The sequence below is a fragment of the Zalophus californianus genome, chromosome 12, assembly GCF_009762305.2.
Source record: "Zalophus californianus isolate mZalCal1 chromosome 12, mZalCal1.pri.v2, whole genome shotgun sequence".
Classification (NCBI taxonomy): Eukaryota; Metazoa; Chordata; class Mammalia; order Carnivora; family Otariidae; genus Zalophus; species Zalophus californianus.
This window is the reverse complement of record NC_045606.1, coordinates 40,002,983-40,020,128: the sequence shown is the minus strand read 5'-3', so window position 1 is coordinate 40,020,128 and position 17,146 is coordinate 40,002,983. Positions and strand designations below refer to the sequence as shown.

General features: G+C 41.2%; 1 protein-coding gene across 5 annotated transcripts; it reads left to right on the top strand.

Moving 5' to 3' along the window:
• Positions 1-344: 344 nt before the first annotated feature.
• On the top strand, positions 345-16,289 carry ASNS (asparagine synthetase (glutamine-hydrolyzing)). 5 transcript variants are annotated; one of them, XM_027573315.1, is made up of 13 exons: positions 345-443; positions 2,827-2,862; positions 3,438-3,709; positions 7,782-8,019; positions 9,209-9,394; positions 9,643-9,744; positions 10,191-10,318; positions 11,401-11,527; positions 13,313-13,419; positions 13,924-14,024; positions 15,104-15,185; positions 15,271-15,426; positions 15,945-16,289. In XM_027573315.1, exons 3-13 carry the CDS (start codon positions 3,461-3,463, stop codon positions 16,152-16,154), a joined length of 1,686 nt encoding a protein of 561 aa, XP_027429116.1. In that variant the 5' UTR covers positions 345-443; positions 2,827-2,862; positions 3,438-3,460; the 3' UTR covers positions 16,155-16,289. The 5 variants fall into 5 exon arrangements, with proteins under 5 accessions (XP_027429116.1, XP_027429117.1, XP_027429118.1 ...); XM_027573316.2 differs by lacking the exon at positions 345-443 and adding an exon at positions 776-996; XM_027573317.1 differs by lacking the exon at positions 345-443 and adding an exon at positions 1,881-1,900.
• Positions 16,290-17,146: the final 857 nt, after the last annotated feature.

Below are 17,146 nucleotides of genomic sequence, written 5' to 3'. Positions count from 1 at the left end.
TACTTTAGTAAAGCAGGGGATACCTGTACTTAAAAACTTTGCAATTAAGGATATGAGGGAGATCTGCACTTGGTGAGGATTTCCCAAAAAACAAACCAAGTGCAGAAGACCCCCTAATTGGTCAGTACAGCAGCTAAGGTAACCCTAGCTGTCAGTGGGGCACCTGGCTACACCTCTGAGGCTTTCCTTCAGCAGGCGCACTAACACTTTAAGGAGCGGGAAGGGAGCAGTTCTTCCTTGCTCCCCGCTCCTCCTCCGCGCCGCCAAGGTCTGCATTGTGGGCCACGCCCCTGCGCGCTGGTTGGTCCTCACAGACATGATGAAACTTCCCGCTGGCATTACAGGAGCTAGGCCGGTATAAAGTCAGAGGAGGCCCGCCGCCCCACCCGCAATCTGCAGCCCCTACCTGGCGTCTTCCCTCGGTTCCATCCATCCGAGCCCAGGTAAGCCAGGCTCTACTGCCCAGCGCAGCGTGCCCGGGGGCCGCCCCTGGGGGCAGGGGAAGAGGGAGGAGGAGGCAGAGGAGGAGGAGGAGGAGGTGGAGGTGGCGGCGGAGGTGGCGGCGGAGGTGGCGGCGGAGGTGGCGGCAGCGCGGCAGAGGTGGCGCTGCGGCGGCGGTGGCGCTGCAGCCTTGCCAGCACGCTGGTGGGCAGAAGCGGCTGCAGGCGGCCAGCTGGCTCTGCGGCTCCTGCCGGTAAAGGGGGCGGGGCCGATTGTTGCGCATCGGGGAGCAAGGTGGGAGGAGAGACCTAGGGTCTAGGTCTTCGGACGGAGGGATCAAGTGAAAGACCGAGGCGAGGCCGGGCTGCGACCCACTTTGGCCCCTGTAAATTTTACAATTTTTTATTATATTTCGTGGAAGCCTGTGGAAATTTTCGCAGTCCGGCGGCCCTGCGGTGGACTGGCCAGAGGGTGCACGTAGCTGGGGTGCAGTCGGAGTTTCGGGTCGCACAGTCGCTTGGTCCCGATCTCCTGCCTGTCGGGCAAAGCCTAAGGGTCTGTACTTAGCCCCTCACCTCTGGCTCCCCCCACCTTTTGGCTCCCCTCTCCTCCCCCTGCCCCCCTCCCCCCCAGATTGCGAGACTCAACAAGTGACTTGATGAACAAACCCTGCCTATAAGAGATCTGTTCAGGGCGACAGGCGGAGTGGTATGGAAAAAAGCAAAAGAACTAACATTTCTTTCTCAGTGGATAACTATTCCGTGGGGCTGGTTTCAGATTAATGTTACTATTTTGAATAAAAGGACAGTTTTCTGCTGGTCCCTTGGCCTACATTATTTCTTCATGGGCCATTGTCCTGGGTGCCTTGACTAACAAAAAGCACTCATAACTCTTTTTTCCTTGATTGACCGCATTACTATAAGTTTAATTAAAAGTAACTTAGGTCTTGAACCTGTCCAGGACTTGGTTGCTGATACCTTAATGTAAAAATAAAACAACATGGTGAAGTTTTTAGTTGGTAAGCAGCCATCGAAATCGAATGCACGGAAGTAGCACTGTCCAATTCAGTCCACCTGTAACTATTGAGAACTTCAAATGCTGACTAGTCCGAATTAAGGTGTGGTGTAAGTGTAAAACACCAGATGTTGACAATTTAATAGCGAAAGGCAATGCAAAGTATTTTGTCAATAATTTTTTAAACTGATTACTGTTGAAATACTTTTTTTGGTACATTGTGTTAAAATACATTTACAGTTATCTGTCCTTTTTCTCTTTACTATTTTTAATGGGGCTACTAATTTTTTTTTAAAATTCCACATTTAGCTTACATTTCTGCTGGACAGCACTGTTCTAGAAGTTTATGAGGAAATACAGAAAATTACAGGGAGCAGGTAATAGCAGTAGGAGAAAGCATTTCAAGTAGGACCTTTGCAAGTAAGCCTGATTCCAACAAAAATAGGTAACAGTTTTAACTTGCTTTTTCCTGCTGGAGAAGTTAAGTGTGCTTCACTAATGTGTGTTCCCCTTCTTTCCCCTCTATTTTAGTGCTTAGGGTGTGTTCCTTATAGTAGGCTTAATAATGGGATTCACTAATCTGCATTAGGAAGACTTAGGTAAATGATTCACTAATGATCTCTTGTGATTTTCGAAGCACTTTCTCAGCCCATTTTTAACTGGTATAGAGGAACCGTACATGGCTTATTTGTAGCAATCTCACTTCAATCTAAGTGTATTTCCCCCCTATATCTCAAATATCTCATTAGAGGCTATTTGGCCGGGTACATGGAAGGGACTGCATAGGACATGTGCTACTTGAATTCCAAGTTGTTTGAGTCACTATTATTTTTGGTTAGTTTGATGTGGTCTCATTAAAAAGCTAAACAAAGCTTTCGTTCATTTAGATACAAACCCCCTCAGAGGATTACTCAGAGTGATTGGTGTAACTTGTATATATTTTCTTGATGATTTTTGTCCCAAATTAGGCATTTGCTGCAAATTTGCACTTTAAAATACCCAAATAAGTTTCTAAGTTTGAGATATTTTGGTAAAATAACTGTTTTGAGCTGGCAGCATCCAAATAAAACAGCTCTTTATTTCACAGTTGAGCATATGAAATTGCAAGGTAACATTCATAGGAATTGTTTGCTTCTTGGCCTATAGGGATGGCCAAATTGTTCTACAGAGATGTTGTTGCCGTTTATGTCCCACCCACTTTGCTTTCTTATGAACCAAGGCAACTTTGAGACAAAAATATTTTAGAACATTTTTGTCATTTAGGACATTTGGATGGCAAACATTATGTATTTCTGTCAACATAAAATGTTTTTTTATTATACAGCCAAGATATCTGGTATCAGATAACATGCCTTTCTTTTTTCTCTTTAGAATTTCTTTCATCACGTTTGAATAAATCACTTAAAGGTAAGCGAGAAGTTGTGAAATGCTTATAATAGCTGTGTATCTTAACATAACACCTGAGCAGTATGTATGATCTTTTTTACCCGCTAGTCTCGATGTGCAGTTAACGTTTAATTGTCAAAGAGACCCAAGTGGGGACTGTAGTAGTAATATGGGGAGTCTCTTGGATTTTTGAGGGCTTCTGAGGTCCTGAGATGAAGAGTGGGACAGGGATCTCTCACTAGGTTGGAGCCAGCCTGCATCTGTTATCTGTCTCTTGGAAGTAAACCTCGAATGCGACCCGACTCCCTCCACCTCTAGCTGGCCAAATCCCAAGGTGGGAGAAATGCCGACTTTGACAAGGTGCCAAACTGCTACCACTGGCTAGATGGAAAGGTCATGCATCTTTTCTCAATACTTGTACGTGAATTAAATCATTCTCAACTCCTATGTGCCTGCCAACCTAATGGAAAATTGCTGTGGACAAGATAGTTTAAATGTCAGTCTTTGAAGTGGATTATACCAGTTTTTGGAGTCAAGATTTAATACAGACTTGGATGGGTATTAAATATTTAACAGGCCTGCTCTTTTCTCCATAGAAAGCTCATAGCTCCATTGCACGATGTGCGGGATTTGGGCCCTCTTTGGTAGTGATGACTGCCTTTCAGTGCAGTGTCTGAGTGCTATGAAGATTGCACACAGGGGTCCAGATGCATTTCGTTTTGAGAATGTCAATGGATACACCAACTGCTGCTTTGGATTTCATCGGTTGGCAGTGGTTGACCAGCTGTTTGGAATGCAGCCAATTCGAGTAAAGAAATATCCTTATTTGTGGCTCTGTTACAACGGTGAAATCTACAACCACAAGAAGGTAAATAAAACAAAACCAGAAGGTATCTGGATGTGATTAAACCTCAGAGCTAGTTGGTTATAATTTTTATATATTTTGTATAAAGTTTTTTACTTCTCAAACTGTTTCCATGTTCATTATCTCATTTGCTCCAGTTATAAAGATGATGCACTGATGCACAAAGAGGTCAAATGAGCTGGTCACAAAAAAAAAAAAAAAAAAGAAAAGAAAAAGAAAAAACGAGGATTACAATTCTTTAACTCTCAGCATTTTTTTTTCTATTATGAATTTGAATATTAATTAGAGCCCGTGTTTGGTGTTGGGGATACAATAGTAAGTATGAGAGGTAGGTCTGCACTCTGATGGAGCTTATTACATTAAAAATCGAAGACAAAAAGAAAATCCTTATACATATGATAAATATTCTGAAAAAATGGTTGATATGGGAGATCCAGTGTCAGTAAGCGTGGTCAGAGAAGGCCTCTGGAGGAACTGACACTTGAACCGAGACCTAATGGACTGTGATAACCAGCGGGGCTGGGAAGAACTTTTCATGCAGAGGGAATAGCATGTATAGAAGCCTGAGGCAGGAAGCAGCCCTGGGATTGTCAGATGTGAACAAGGGGTAAGGTGGGCAAGGTGGGGCTGGGAGGGTGGGCAGAACCCGATCAAGCAGGACTTAGTAAGGAATTGGTAAGATGGTGTTGGAATATCATTCTAAGAGCTGTGAGACTGGAGGATTTTAGGGCAGGTATAGAGTTTAATAGTTTGGAGGTCATGATACTTGTAGCTTTTATATAATGCTGCCCTTACAATATGTATTGCGTCTGCATACTGCACTTAAACAGAACCACAAGAAAGAAGGATGGCCAAATGCAATGGAGTGTAAGAAGTGATTTTCTAGCAGCATTAAATTTGGAACAGCTTTCTAATCTGGGGAAGCTTACTCAGGGTGAGAGTGGTGAGAGGGTGGAAATTCTGACCCCAGGAAGCCACATTGGCTAAGAGCCTTCCAATCTGGAATCATTTGGCTAGTGTTTCATACATTTTTTTAATCTAAAATTTCCAAGTAATTTTTTGTTTGCCACCCTCCTCCACCGCTTTTAATTTTGAAAATTTCAAACATATTAAAAAAACACAAAACAATGAGAACCTAGATTGTATAACTGTTAATGTTTTGCCATATTTGCTTTATTTTTCTCTTTCTGTATATACACCTAGGCATTCAATTTTTTGGCTGAATCATTTTAGTATACTACAGATATTGTTACACTTTACTCCTAAATATATAAGCAGTTATCTCTTAAAAATTAGGGCATTCCTCTACCTAACGCCAATACTGTTAAACCTAAGAATCAGTAATACCATTTAATACTCAGTTCATATTAAATTTCTGCAAGTGTGCCAAGAATATCTTTTTTTTTGTGGGGGGGAGAGGGAGAAGGGGGGAGGGGCAGAGGCAGAAGGAGGGAGAGAATCTTAAGCAGACTCCATGCCCAGTGAGGAACCCCACATGGGGCTTGATCTCAGGACCCTGACATCATGACATGAGCTGAAATCAAGAGTCCAGATGCTTAACCCACTGAGTCTCCAGGCGCCCCTGCCAAGAATATCTTTATAGCTGCTTTGTTTTTTTTGAAGCCAGATATTGCTCACACTTCATACATTTAGTTGTTATGTTTCTTGGTGTTTTTTGAGTCTTGCTATGTCATGTCAATCATTCATGGGTAGGGATTTATATTCTAGTCACCCTTTGGACATTTCTATATCTGGATGATGGCTTTTGCCATTGTTGTCTGCTTTTAGGAATACTCTTAATAATAGGCTTCTCATTTGAGAAGTTTTTGTAGATATTCAGCAGATTCCTTTCATATATTTTTAAGGGCATATTATTATACATGGGCATCATTTTTCTAGGTACTTGGAGATGAAATGGTGAGCAGGAAAAATAAGAATGGATTTCACACTAGTGAGAGTACAGGAAGCGAACAGTTAAGACTTTTTTCTTACTAAGCCAAGTTAGTACCATATACACATGAATGCTGGGTTGGATTATGGCAATATTAACATGACTTTCACCTTAAATGACATAGGAAATACCTTGTTTTACTTGAACAACATTGCTGCTTTTATGTATTTTATTTAAAAGTTAGAAAATGGTAACTATTTCAAAAGTATTTTTATTCTAAATTAGTCATATATGTTGTATTTTCAAAAGCATAGATGTTCCATTGCTTCTACCAATCATCTAAGCTTATGCAGCGTGGGCAGCCAGAAATGTGCCGAGAGAGGAGGATGGCCATTTTAGGTTTATATAAAGTCCCCTGCAACATAAACTTCAAAGCCCCTCCTTTTTTTTTTTTTTTTAACTAATAAAAGACAACTGCAGGTTTGCTGGGCATGAAGGAAGAATAGACGAAGGAGGGGAGGAATCTGAGGCAAGGCTGGGGCAGAGAGGAGTGTCTCTGCAGGGAGCATCAGGGGCTTCCAACCAGTGAGTCAGAGGGCAGTGTGATTTCTGGATGGGGGCAAGAAACAGGGGCTTTTCTCTCAGTGCAGCTTTTACCCGTGTGGTTTCAGGAGAGTGGAAAGTGGTACGTGGGACTCATTAACCAATAACTTACCTGCAGGGTTTAGGTAAGGAGAAGTGCTCACTTGGTGGCAGTGGAGGATAGATTGGGGAAGCTGTTGCTCACTGAAATCACTGAATGCTGGGGTATATTCATCCTTCAGACGCCTCAACCCGGAAGGGTCAGCAGAAGACTGCTTCCAAACCCCACCTGCTAGTGCCAGGATCTCCCCTGATGGTATCTCAGAGTAGGGAGAGGGGAACAGGAAGTGGCTCTGTAGTCACTGGAGGCAGCTAACCGCCATTTTGGGGGGAAGTTCTGTGAGGGCTTATAGACAGAAGTTTCACAGATCATAGAGTGTGATTGTGAAGGGTGTTTATAGGTCATACGTATACAAACATGGATTTACTTTTTGAATTTTAGAAATATGTTTTAAATATTTAAACGTATCCAGGATTTCCACCTCATTTTGTTAATGTGAACCTCTTCTCTCTCCACGATCAGCTAAAAATATGAGTAAGTTCACAGAAAGAGCAACTCCAAGGACTTCTCACCCTCACAGTTGGCAGTGTGATGGAGAGCCACAGAGTTGGGTTGTCATGTAATCTAACCCTCTCCCTCTGCACTCGGTGTGGTCATGACTGTCACTGTGCTGTGCCTTTGGGACATGTGGGCTACTAACGCTCCCCTGTCATTTTGTCTCTCAGTGGGAAGTAGCTTTAATGCCACTGAAGTGGTAGGAGGACTCAGTATTGCGGTCCTCCCTGGGGGCCAGTAGCTTTGTTTAGACCATGTGTCTTTATCATTGTGATGGAATCACTCATTTTGGGGGAACAGTACCAACTATGTCCTTTTTTTTTTTTAAAGATTTTATTTATTTACTTGACAGGGAGGGAGAGAGAGCACAAGTCCGGGGGGGGGGGGGAGCAGCTGAGGGAGAGGGAGAAGCAGATGCCCTGCTTAAAAGGGAGCCCAACATGGGGCTCCATCCCAGGACCCAGGATCATGACCTGAGCTGAAAGCAGATGCTAACTGACTGAGCCACCCAGGCGCCCCTGTATTTGTCCTTTTGCTTTCCATTTTCATAGGCAGGTCTTTGAGACTGAACTGGAACAACCTTAGCTGATACTATATTCCCAAGTCAAAATATTACAGTGTGGAAGCACATTTTTAGTGTCATGGCAACTGGGGGCAACCTTTTGGCTTCACTTACATACAGATGTAAATATATATATATTTAGACATAGCACATATATAAAGTACATTTCTGTCTACACATGACTGGATACATTGCATTTATGAGAATGCAACTAAAATTTTCATGGGGTTAGCTTTATGTTATAAAGAATTTGCAGAATTGTGACTTTAAACAAGTTACATTTTGATAATGCCATGATTCTTCTAAAAAATCACTGAAGTGCATGCTTATAGAACATAGAAATATTGAACCAACTTTGCAATGAAAAACTATTAATGAGTGAACACAGATTCTAACATGTTTATTTTGCTATTGTTTTTAAAAGATGCAACAACATTTTGAATTTGAATACCAGACCAAAGTGGATGGTGAGATAATCCTTCATCTATATGACAAAGGAGGAATCGAGCAAACAGTTTGTATGTTGGATGGGGTATTTGCATTTATTTTACTGGATACTGCCAATAAGAAAGTGTTCCTGGGCAGAGATACTTATGGAGTCAGGCCTTTGTTTAAAGCCATGACGGAAGATGGATTTTTGGCCGTGTGTTCAGAAGCTAAAGGTAATGATAGAACTTTTCTTTAGGTTTTCATTATTGCTCTGGTTTTGTGTTTTCCTCTAGATCATATTTGCACATCCCATGGTGGGCAATCCAAAAGTTTTCAAGTGACTGTTTTTCAGTGCTTTTAGAATAATGTCTCTAAAACTAATCTGTTCATGGGATTCCCTGGTTAAAACTTTTTAATTACTCCTCATCCCCCATAGGGGTTGTATGGCTCTGTTGAGGTCTGCTAGCTCAGTGATCCATTTGTGATGGGATCTGGGTCCAATCTGGTCTTTGAATTCAGTATGACAAATTATGGGGCTGACAGACTCAAATTGTAAATCATAATGAGCATTTAGATAGGCTGTTCCTATTTACAGTGTAACAATGATTTTGAATCAAAGATCATGGTGGCGTCAGGTTGGTTACTATGTGAAAACTTACTGAGGAGATTTAGATTATACTATTAACACACAGTATATAATTAGTTAAGGGGTAGATGCCTGACTTCTTAATGTCCGACTTTAAAATACCTCATAGTGGATCATTTTGCTTGCCAAAGGTCCAGGAACCATGGCTGTTTTCTTTTTTTTTTTTTTTAAAGATTTTATTTATTTATTTGACAGAGAGAGACAGCGAGAGCAGGAACACAAGCAGGGGGAGTGGGAGAGGGAGAAGCAGGCTTCCTGCTGAGCAGGGAGCCCGATGTGGGACTCGATCCCAGGACCCTGGGATCATGACCTGAGCCGAAGGCAGACGCTTAACGACTGAGCCACCCAGGCGCCCCCATGGCTGTTTTCTTAAAATACCTCAGTCAAAGAAGTGACTGCCAGGATATTGTAAAATGAATAATTTCAATTCCATCTCCTTGCTTAATGTATCATTTCTTTTTATATTTAATTTATTATAGAAAATAGATTTTCTTGATCTGAAATTTCAGCTAGGGAGAAGAAATTGAACATTGGAGATTTTCCTATTGCTTTGAACTACTAGAAATCAGTGTAGTCTTTCTATACATCTCTGTGCCACTGTGACCTCTAGTAAGTAGATAATAGCATTGGGGTTAATTTTTCCCTATTTTGCTGATATAATGGATATGTGTTTATATTAAAAAGGGAAAATAAATAGGAATTTAGAGGATGGTAAGTTAATTGTGAAAGTTAGTGTGAATTGTATCTTGAGTTAAATTATCTTTTCCAATTTGTAGGTCTTGTTAATCTGAAGCACTCCACGACTCCTTTTTTAAAAGTGGAGCCATTTCTCCCAGGACACTATGAAGTTTTGGATTTAAAGCCAAATGGCAAAGTGGCCTCTGTGGAAATGGTCAAATATCATCACTGTAGAGATGAGCCTCTGCATGCCCTCTACGACAATGTGGAGAAACTGTTTCCAGGTACTAAAGCAAGTGCCCACCCACCTATTCCCCACCCTTCTCCCCCAAAGGAAAAAAAAATGATACTTCTCATGTCACTGGAATGGTTCAGGTCTGAAGAGCTATTTCCTATTTAATTTGGAGGTGGCGCATTGGGATTTGGCAAAGTCCATGGTTGAGAACATATCATAATAGATAGAGATGATTGTGTACCTCGTTTCAGTAAATAATTCAACCCAAGATTTTCTGGAACTGTTTATGTGTTATAGGTTTTGAGATAGAAACTGTGAAGAACAACCTCCGGATCCTTTTTGATAATGCCATTAAGAAACGCTTAATGACAGACAGAAGGATTGGCTGCCTTTTATCAGGTGAAGGCTGTTAAAAAGCCTGATTATATTTAATGCATATTTAAGTAAATGATTTGTAGCTATCCCTGAGGTTTTGACTATAAAATATTTATAATTTAATCTTTCTCTCCATTAGAGGATGAAAATGTTTTCTGTAAGCTGTATTCAATATTCACAGTAATATACAATGTCTGGTTACATTATAATTGGGATGAGTGAGTTAATAAACATTCTTTAGAATAGTGTCTAGTGACTTTTTTTTTTTTTTTTAACCAATTCAAATACTGCAACCATTATCTCGGGTTATATATGCTAGATTTTTTCTTGGATTAAAGTTGATTTTCAGTTTATAAAACTTGGGGATTTTAAATGGTAAAACTAATCTTGGACCTTAACAGGATTTTAAATCCTACCTGTTCCTCTCGATGTAAGGCGCATAACCAGTATACTTCCGGTCTTGCTCACAGGGGGCTTAGATTCCAGTTTGGTTGCCGCCACCCTGTTAAAGCAGCTAAAAGAGGCCCATGTCCAGTACCCTCTCCAGACATTTGCAATTGGCATGGAAGATAGTACTGATTTACTAGCTGCTAGAAAGGTAAGACACTATCTCTGTCCATTATGTAATTAAGACAGACGTATTAGAATAAAAATCAAGCCAATAATTAATGATTCTATGCTTATGTTCCTGTATTGACTCAAGTAATTATTTTAAATTAAATATATTAAAATGGAATGAAATTCCTGTTGAATATCAGCTGTGTTGTACGCTGTCCTCTGGATACTTCTACCAAAGCCCGTGCAGTCGTCATAAAAACCCTATGATAATAATTCTTTTTGAACATAAGGGCATGGTATAGTGGTTACAACTGCATGCTTTGGAGCCTGACTGCTGTTTTAAAATCCTACCTCCACCATGTAATTCCTCATTTATGTAATAGGAGTAATAGTAATAGTAGTAATAGTAATGGGATAGTTTTTTGGTGAAAATGATATAATTCATATAAAGTGCCTAGGCTAAAACACAGCAGGTAGTAAGTACCCTGTAAACATTAGCTGTTATTTTTTTTGCAAAGCACCGTGTGTTAGGATTATGGGCAGAGGGGACCTTGTACATATATATTCAGTGTTCAGGAGACCTTGTTCCTACTCTGGAAGAACTTAGTAGAATGAAGGAGAAAGAGCTAGAGTGCAGTCTCAAAGCAAGCTGGTCAATGCTGAAAGAATCCAAAATAGCCAAAGAATAAAGAAGGAGGGGGGCGACATTTCCTTTAGGAATAATATCCTGAATGTAACGTAAAACATTACTGGAGGGCCAATAGGGGACCAAGGTTAAGTGGGGCCCTGTTGGACTAGAGAGAGAGGAGGTGGGTAACTTAGGGGTATAGGGCGCACACTAACTGGGAGCCTGTGGACAGTTAGGTTGAAGTGTTGGAGTGGGAAGAGCTGATGGGCTGTGTACTTCTTAGTTGAGTCCCGGCAGAGACTAGGGGAGGCCAGGAAACCTGACTGGGGGTGCTGTGTGTGTGGTGACCAGGAGAATCATTTCCTCTTATTTTGCCCAGTTTGTTTTTCACTGTTGTTAACTTACACTGCGTTGTGAACTACTGTCATGTTTCCTTCTCAAAGGCAGTTCTTTTCTTTAAATCACAAGTATGTGGATGTTTCTTAAATAATCAGGTGGCAAATCACATTGGGAGTGAACACCATGAAGTCCTCTTTAATTCTGAGGAAGGCATTCAGGTCTTGGATGAAGTCATATTTTCCTTGGAAACTTACGATATTACAACAGTTCGTGCTTCAGTAGGTAAGGTATTTTATGATATCAGAAACATTTTTAATACTAAAAAAAGTATAAGGGTTAAAAGATTATTTCAAACAACAGTTTCAAAAACAATACTTAGGAATAAATGCAAATAAGATTCCTAGGTCAGCAGTATTTTAAGACAAGACCATTTAAGAATTCCCCCAACCTGTTTTGGAGGGAGAGGAATAAATACATAAACTTCCACATTTATGGTATCATTACAGACGATCCTTTACTTACCAGGGTTCCACTTAAATAATTTCTGACTTTATGATGGTGTGAAAGCAATATGCTTTCGGTAGAAACCGTACTTTGACTTTTGAATTTGGATCTTTTCCCAGGCTAGTGCCATGCGGAGGATACTCTCTCCTGAGGCTGGGCAGTGGTAGTGAGCTGCAGCTCCCAGTCAGCCAGGTGATCACAAGGTTCAACAACTGAAACACTTACAACCGCTCCATACACACACTCCCATCTACTGGTTTTCATTCTTAGGACAGTATCAACAAATTACATGAAATATTCAATATGCTATTTGTGTTAGGTGATTCTGCCCAACTGTAGGCTAATGTAAGAGTTCTGAGCATACCTGAGGTAGGCGAGGCTAAGCTGTGACATTCAGTAGGTTAGGTGAATTAAATGCATTTTTTATGTTTTCGACTTAAGTGGGTTTATCAGGACATAAATCAAGGGAGATCTGTATTTCCATTTCTCCAAAGAGTAGATGCATATTTTCTGCACTTCTCCCTGCCCCACCAATTTCTCTGCATATAGTTTCTTGGGCTATATAAGGAAATAGATCTGTGTTGTAACCAATTTCTGTGAGGAATACTCATTTTCCATGTATTTTGGTAACTATTCCATCATAGGACTTATCAGTCAGTAACTGTTAGTGCCCGGCAAGCAATACTAGTTTTGTCCTGTGGATATATACTGAAATCAGAAGTACACTCCAAATCAGACTGAACCAGTGTTGATGAGTCTCTAACATGCTACTGGCTTAGCTAGGCCTCTCTCTTAAACAGACTCAGAGTCTGATAAGCCTCCATTGCAAAGTTTAGAGCATGAGAATAGTATCACAGGGCTGATATTGCCCTCGAGGGAACAAAAATTTGTTCTTGGAGGGTAACAAAATCTTAGGTATTACAGTGGTCAGTGGTCCTCCAAAGGGCCACAGTATATCCACAGATACATAGTATATCTGGCACTAATATTTCATGGAGAGGGCAATTAGAAAAAAATGTCTTAAAAAGTTTCCCTCGGTTGGCGATCATGAAAAAAAATGGTAAAGAACAAATACTGGTTTACAGGGATGGGCAGCCACAACCAATGGATATCTTTTAATAATTTACATAGTATTCTTAACCATATGTGAAATTTGGTGGATGGGGAGTGTTAGAAAAAAAAAATCAAAACTAAACAACCCAAACTCCCCACTCCTATTATTTTTGTAGAATGATACTGGTATGAAAGTTAGGAATTTTTTTTTTTTTTTAGATATTTGTCATTGTTCAGTTTTAACAGAGTTTTAAGGTGGACATTCTTGGTCTAAAAACACTACAATTTTAAAATCTGTGTAGAAAATTCTGGCATGATTTTGGGCTATTCCATTGAAACAGTACAACTTGCTAGATTAGGTACATTAAAATGGCTTAGAGATAAAAGGTCATTATTTTGGAAACTGCTTTATTAATACAGAGTTCAATCCATGTAAAACTCAGTAGCTTCCAAAAGCCAAACAAAAGGTAGAGAGTTATGTTGACATGAACAATTTCTGTCTCTTCCAAGGTATGTACTTAGTTTCCAAGTACATTCGGAAGAACACAGATAGCGTGGTGATCTTCTCCGGAGAAGGCTCAGATGAGCTGACGCAGGGTTACATATATTTTCACAAGGTAAGCATTCTGAAATGGAGGGACATTGGTGCTAGGCTAGGAAAAGTGAACTATTTGACTACTTGCTGTCCTCTCTTGTCACTATAGCCCTAACGCTCTAGTGTCTATCACAAGACACATCTATCACAAGACACATCACAGTAGATGAGGAAACCAGATCGTGTCTGCTCTGTATTCCTTTTGGGGGAGAAAGAAGTCTTCCTGGTGTCACATAATCTGCATTCTTCAGAGCCAGTTGAGCATGAGAATCGCACTTCTGATATTTCTTACTGTCCTGTGAGGCAGCATGGTTATTGCCCACGGTGTCCACTTTATTGCCTGACACTAACCGTTGGGTGTGAAGGGAGGCCTGGTGTAGCACATAGGGACTCCCTTGTGTAGCTTTTTGTCTTACCCGCCCTTAGAGTGGGAATGTGGGAAAGACTGAGAAATAAAAACCATTCTGTGTGCCCAAAGCAAAGCTGTTGGTTTATTTGTAACTTCACCTGTTTGTTTGTAAAACAGGCTCCTTCTCCTGAAAAAGCCGAGGAGGAGAGTGAGAGGCTTCTGAAGGAACTCTACTTGTTCGATGTGCTCCGGGCAGATCGCACCACTGCTGCCCACGGGTAACCCATTAGTTTCATATACAATCGTAAAGATAGCCTCAAAAATCATAAAGCTCAACGGCTGATTATTTCTGTCAGTTGGTTATATGTTGCAAAGTATGACTTTTTAGAGAAAACAAAGCTCGTCTCCTTCCAAGTGCTGCTGTGGTTCTGATGAGGGGACTGTCGGTTTAGACTGACTTTCTGTCTTTAAACACAGCGCCACTCTGCTGCCATCAGAACTGAGAAGGAAGGCAGATGCAGCTCTTTTTAAGACTTCTTAAGTAAAGATTATACAGCCCCACGAACCAAGTGTTGAGTGCCTGTCATCCCTGTTGGAGCCTGTGGTGACCGTGGGTGGGCACGGGACCATGAAAATCAAGAGTTTGGATTCTGTGAGACCATTTCTGGATGCCTGAAGTTGTCACTTTTTAGCTAGTCATATTGGAGGATTCAAGATGCTTCCTGTGCATGATAGACATCCGACATCAAATGTTTTAGTTGCTTCTACCAAATCACACTTAGATTGAGAAATAATAGAAGATGGATGGGATAATAACCATGGATTCAGTTCATTCCCCACACCATTTGTCTTAACCAGAGTCACCAGGATTCAGGAAACATGATGCGGCCTTTGATAAAACACTGTGGATCAGTGGTTTATATTGAATGTTATATGTAAATTAGTCATTTAGTAGTCAACAATTTTGAATTCTTACGGTTTTTAATAAGACGAGAGATGGGCTCACCTGGAAAAGACTTTGAAACAGAAAGGTATAGGAAAAGTACATTCTCAGTGGTCAGGTCACTCATGATTCTTGCCTTTTTCTGTTTTTTGAGATGTGCATTTTAATTGTTTGTAGAAGGGAAAGTAAAATTATTTGGCAGTTTGTCTCACTCCCTAGATAGTAAACATCCTTTTTGAATGAGGATTTTGCGTTCATGCAGTAGTGTAGGATAATCCAGAGGACTGCAAAGCTGACTTTATCATCTTAACATTACTTAGAGGCTGGCTGAATTGCTAAGAAACTCTCAGGGAGAATCTCAATGGACAGGCACTAAATATCCATTTTGATTTGGATTTTCTTTTCCCATTTAAGCCTTGAATTGAGAGTCCCCTTCCTGGATCATAGATTTTCTTCCTATTACTTGTCTCTGCCCCCAGATATGAGAACTCCCAAGGTAGGTGAATCAATTCAAGATAAAAAATATCTTGATATTGAATATATTTGGAACTTTTACTGACGTTCCTTTGTTTTCATGTCAGAATGGGATAGAAAAACATCTCCTGAGAGAGACCTTTGAGGACTCCAACCTGATACCTAAAGACATTCTCTGGCGGCCAAAAGAAGCCTTCAGTGATGGAATAACCTCAGTTAAGAATTCCTGGTTTAGGATTTTACAGGAATATATTGAACATCAGGTATAATGTCATTAAAAAATTTTCTGGAATAGGACAATGTGTACATAGAGTTGTAATCGCTGTTCATTTTGTGTTTAGTTTAAATGTTTTCTGTGTTGGAGAAATTCTTGGTAAATAATACTTTTGTAAGAATTTCTTAAGATTTAAATAGCATGAAGGATTATGTAGTAGCATCTAGAATGGAGAGGGCAAGGGGAGGAGACTTACCCATCAACACTGACCTTCATTTACCACATTATTGGGTACCGGCTGGGGGCCAGACATTATTAGGCATAAAAGAATAGAACACTCAGAGCCACCATCTAGTAGAGATATTCACAAAAATGTTCCTTAAAAGTCACTGCAGCTGTGTATATTATGGCATTTTAGCATTTTCTATGTGAAGGGTGATTCAAAGGATCTCTTGGACAGTTTACAGTCAAGCCTTTCCATAATCTTTGGTTGTTATTGTGAAACTACATTAAATGCAAGGGTTTCTAGGCCATTTAAAAACCCATTTTGCTTTTATGCTCTTCCAGGTTGATGATGCAATGATGGCAGCAGCGGCCCAAAAATTTCCCTTCAACACTCCTAAAACTAAAGAGGGCTATTACTACCGTCAAATCTTTGAACGCCACTACCCGGGCCGGGCTGACTGGCTGACCCATTACTGGATGCCGAGGTGGATCAACGCCACTGACCCTTCAGCCCGCACTCTGGCCCATTACAAGGCCGCTGCCAAAGCCTAGGGCCGTCTGCGCAAGTCAGTGCAAGGAAACATTCCTCTTGCAGAGAGCAGGGGGCTGGGGGGCAGAAGGGGAGCAGTGAGCGTCAGCCACTCAGGCTCGTTGGGCCTGAAAAAAAATAAAAGTCTTAAATCGGAACCATTGCTGTAGTCACTTCTGTTCACACAGCCCCTTCATTAGAGGTAACTGGAAACTGAGCGGCTTTCACTGTTTCCCCATAAGGTAGAGAATGAGCCCAGGAAAGGGGGAAGCAGGGTGACGTTTGCGGGCACTCACAGGTGCTGTCAGGCCGCTTTAGAAGCCTTGGGCCTCGTGCCAATGTGGCTCCCTGCCCGTCCTGGCCTCCTCTTCGTGTGGCTGCCTCCCAGCTTCCCTCTCGGTGCTTTCTATTTCCCAGTAGCTGGCCAGACCGCCTCCACCGTGCCGAGGCCATCACAGATGGCCAGGACAGCTCTGTTTGACTAAATAGCAATTCTTACTTTCTTTTTTTCTGTGGAGCCGACCCCCCTTCTGGAACTATTGTTTTAGATCAGAGGTCAGCAAGCTCTCAAGGGACAGTAGTAGTGCAGGCTTTGCAGACCTCTGGTGGAACTGTTAGACTCTCTGGAGTGTAAAAGCCATAGATAATGCGCAAACAAGCAGGGATGGCTATGTTCCAGTCCAAGTTTATAAACACAGGCAGTGGGCTGGATTAGGCCTGGGGGCCCTAGTTTGTAGAGCCCTATTGTAGAGAAACAACTCCCCAAGCACTTCTGATCAAAGGAAAAAGCATTCTAAGTGAGAAAAGGGACAATATAACAAGGAAACATTCAGTGAATTAAGTAGAAGATTCTCATTGAATGCTCATTTGTTGTTTAGGGACAACATTTTGAAATACATTATAAAGATGGATTCTGTTCAGTAGGAACTTTTGAAGAGGAAAGTGCTGGCGTGCAGGTCGACGTAAGAATGCTTGGTGGGGGATGCCTGGATGGCTCAGTTAAGTGTGCCTTCAG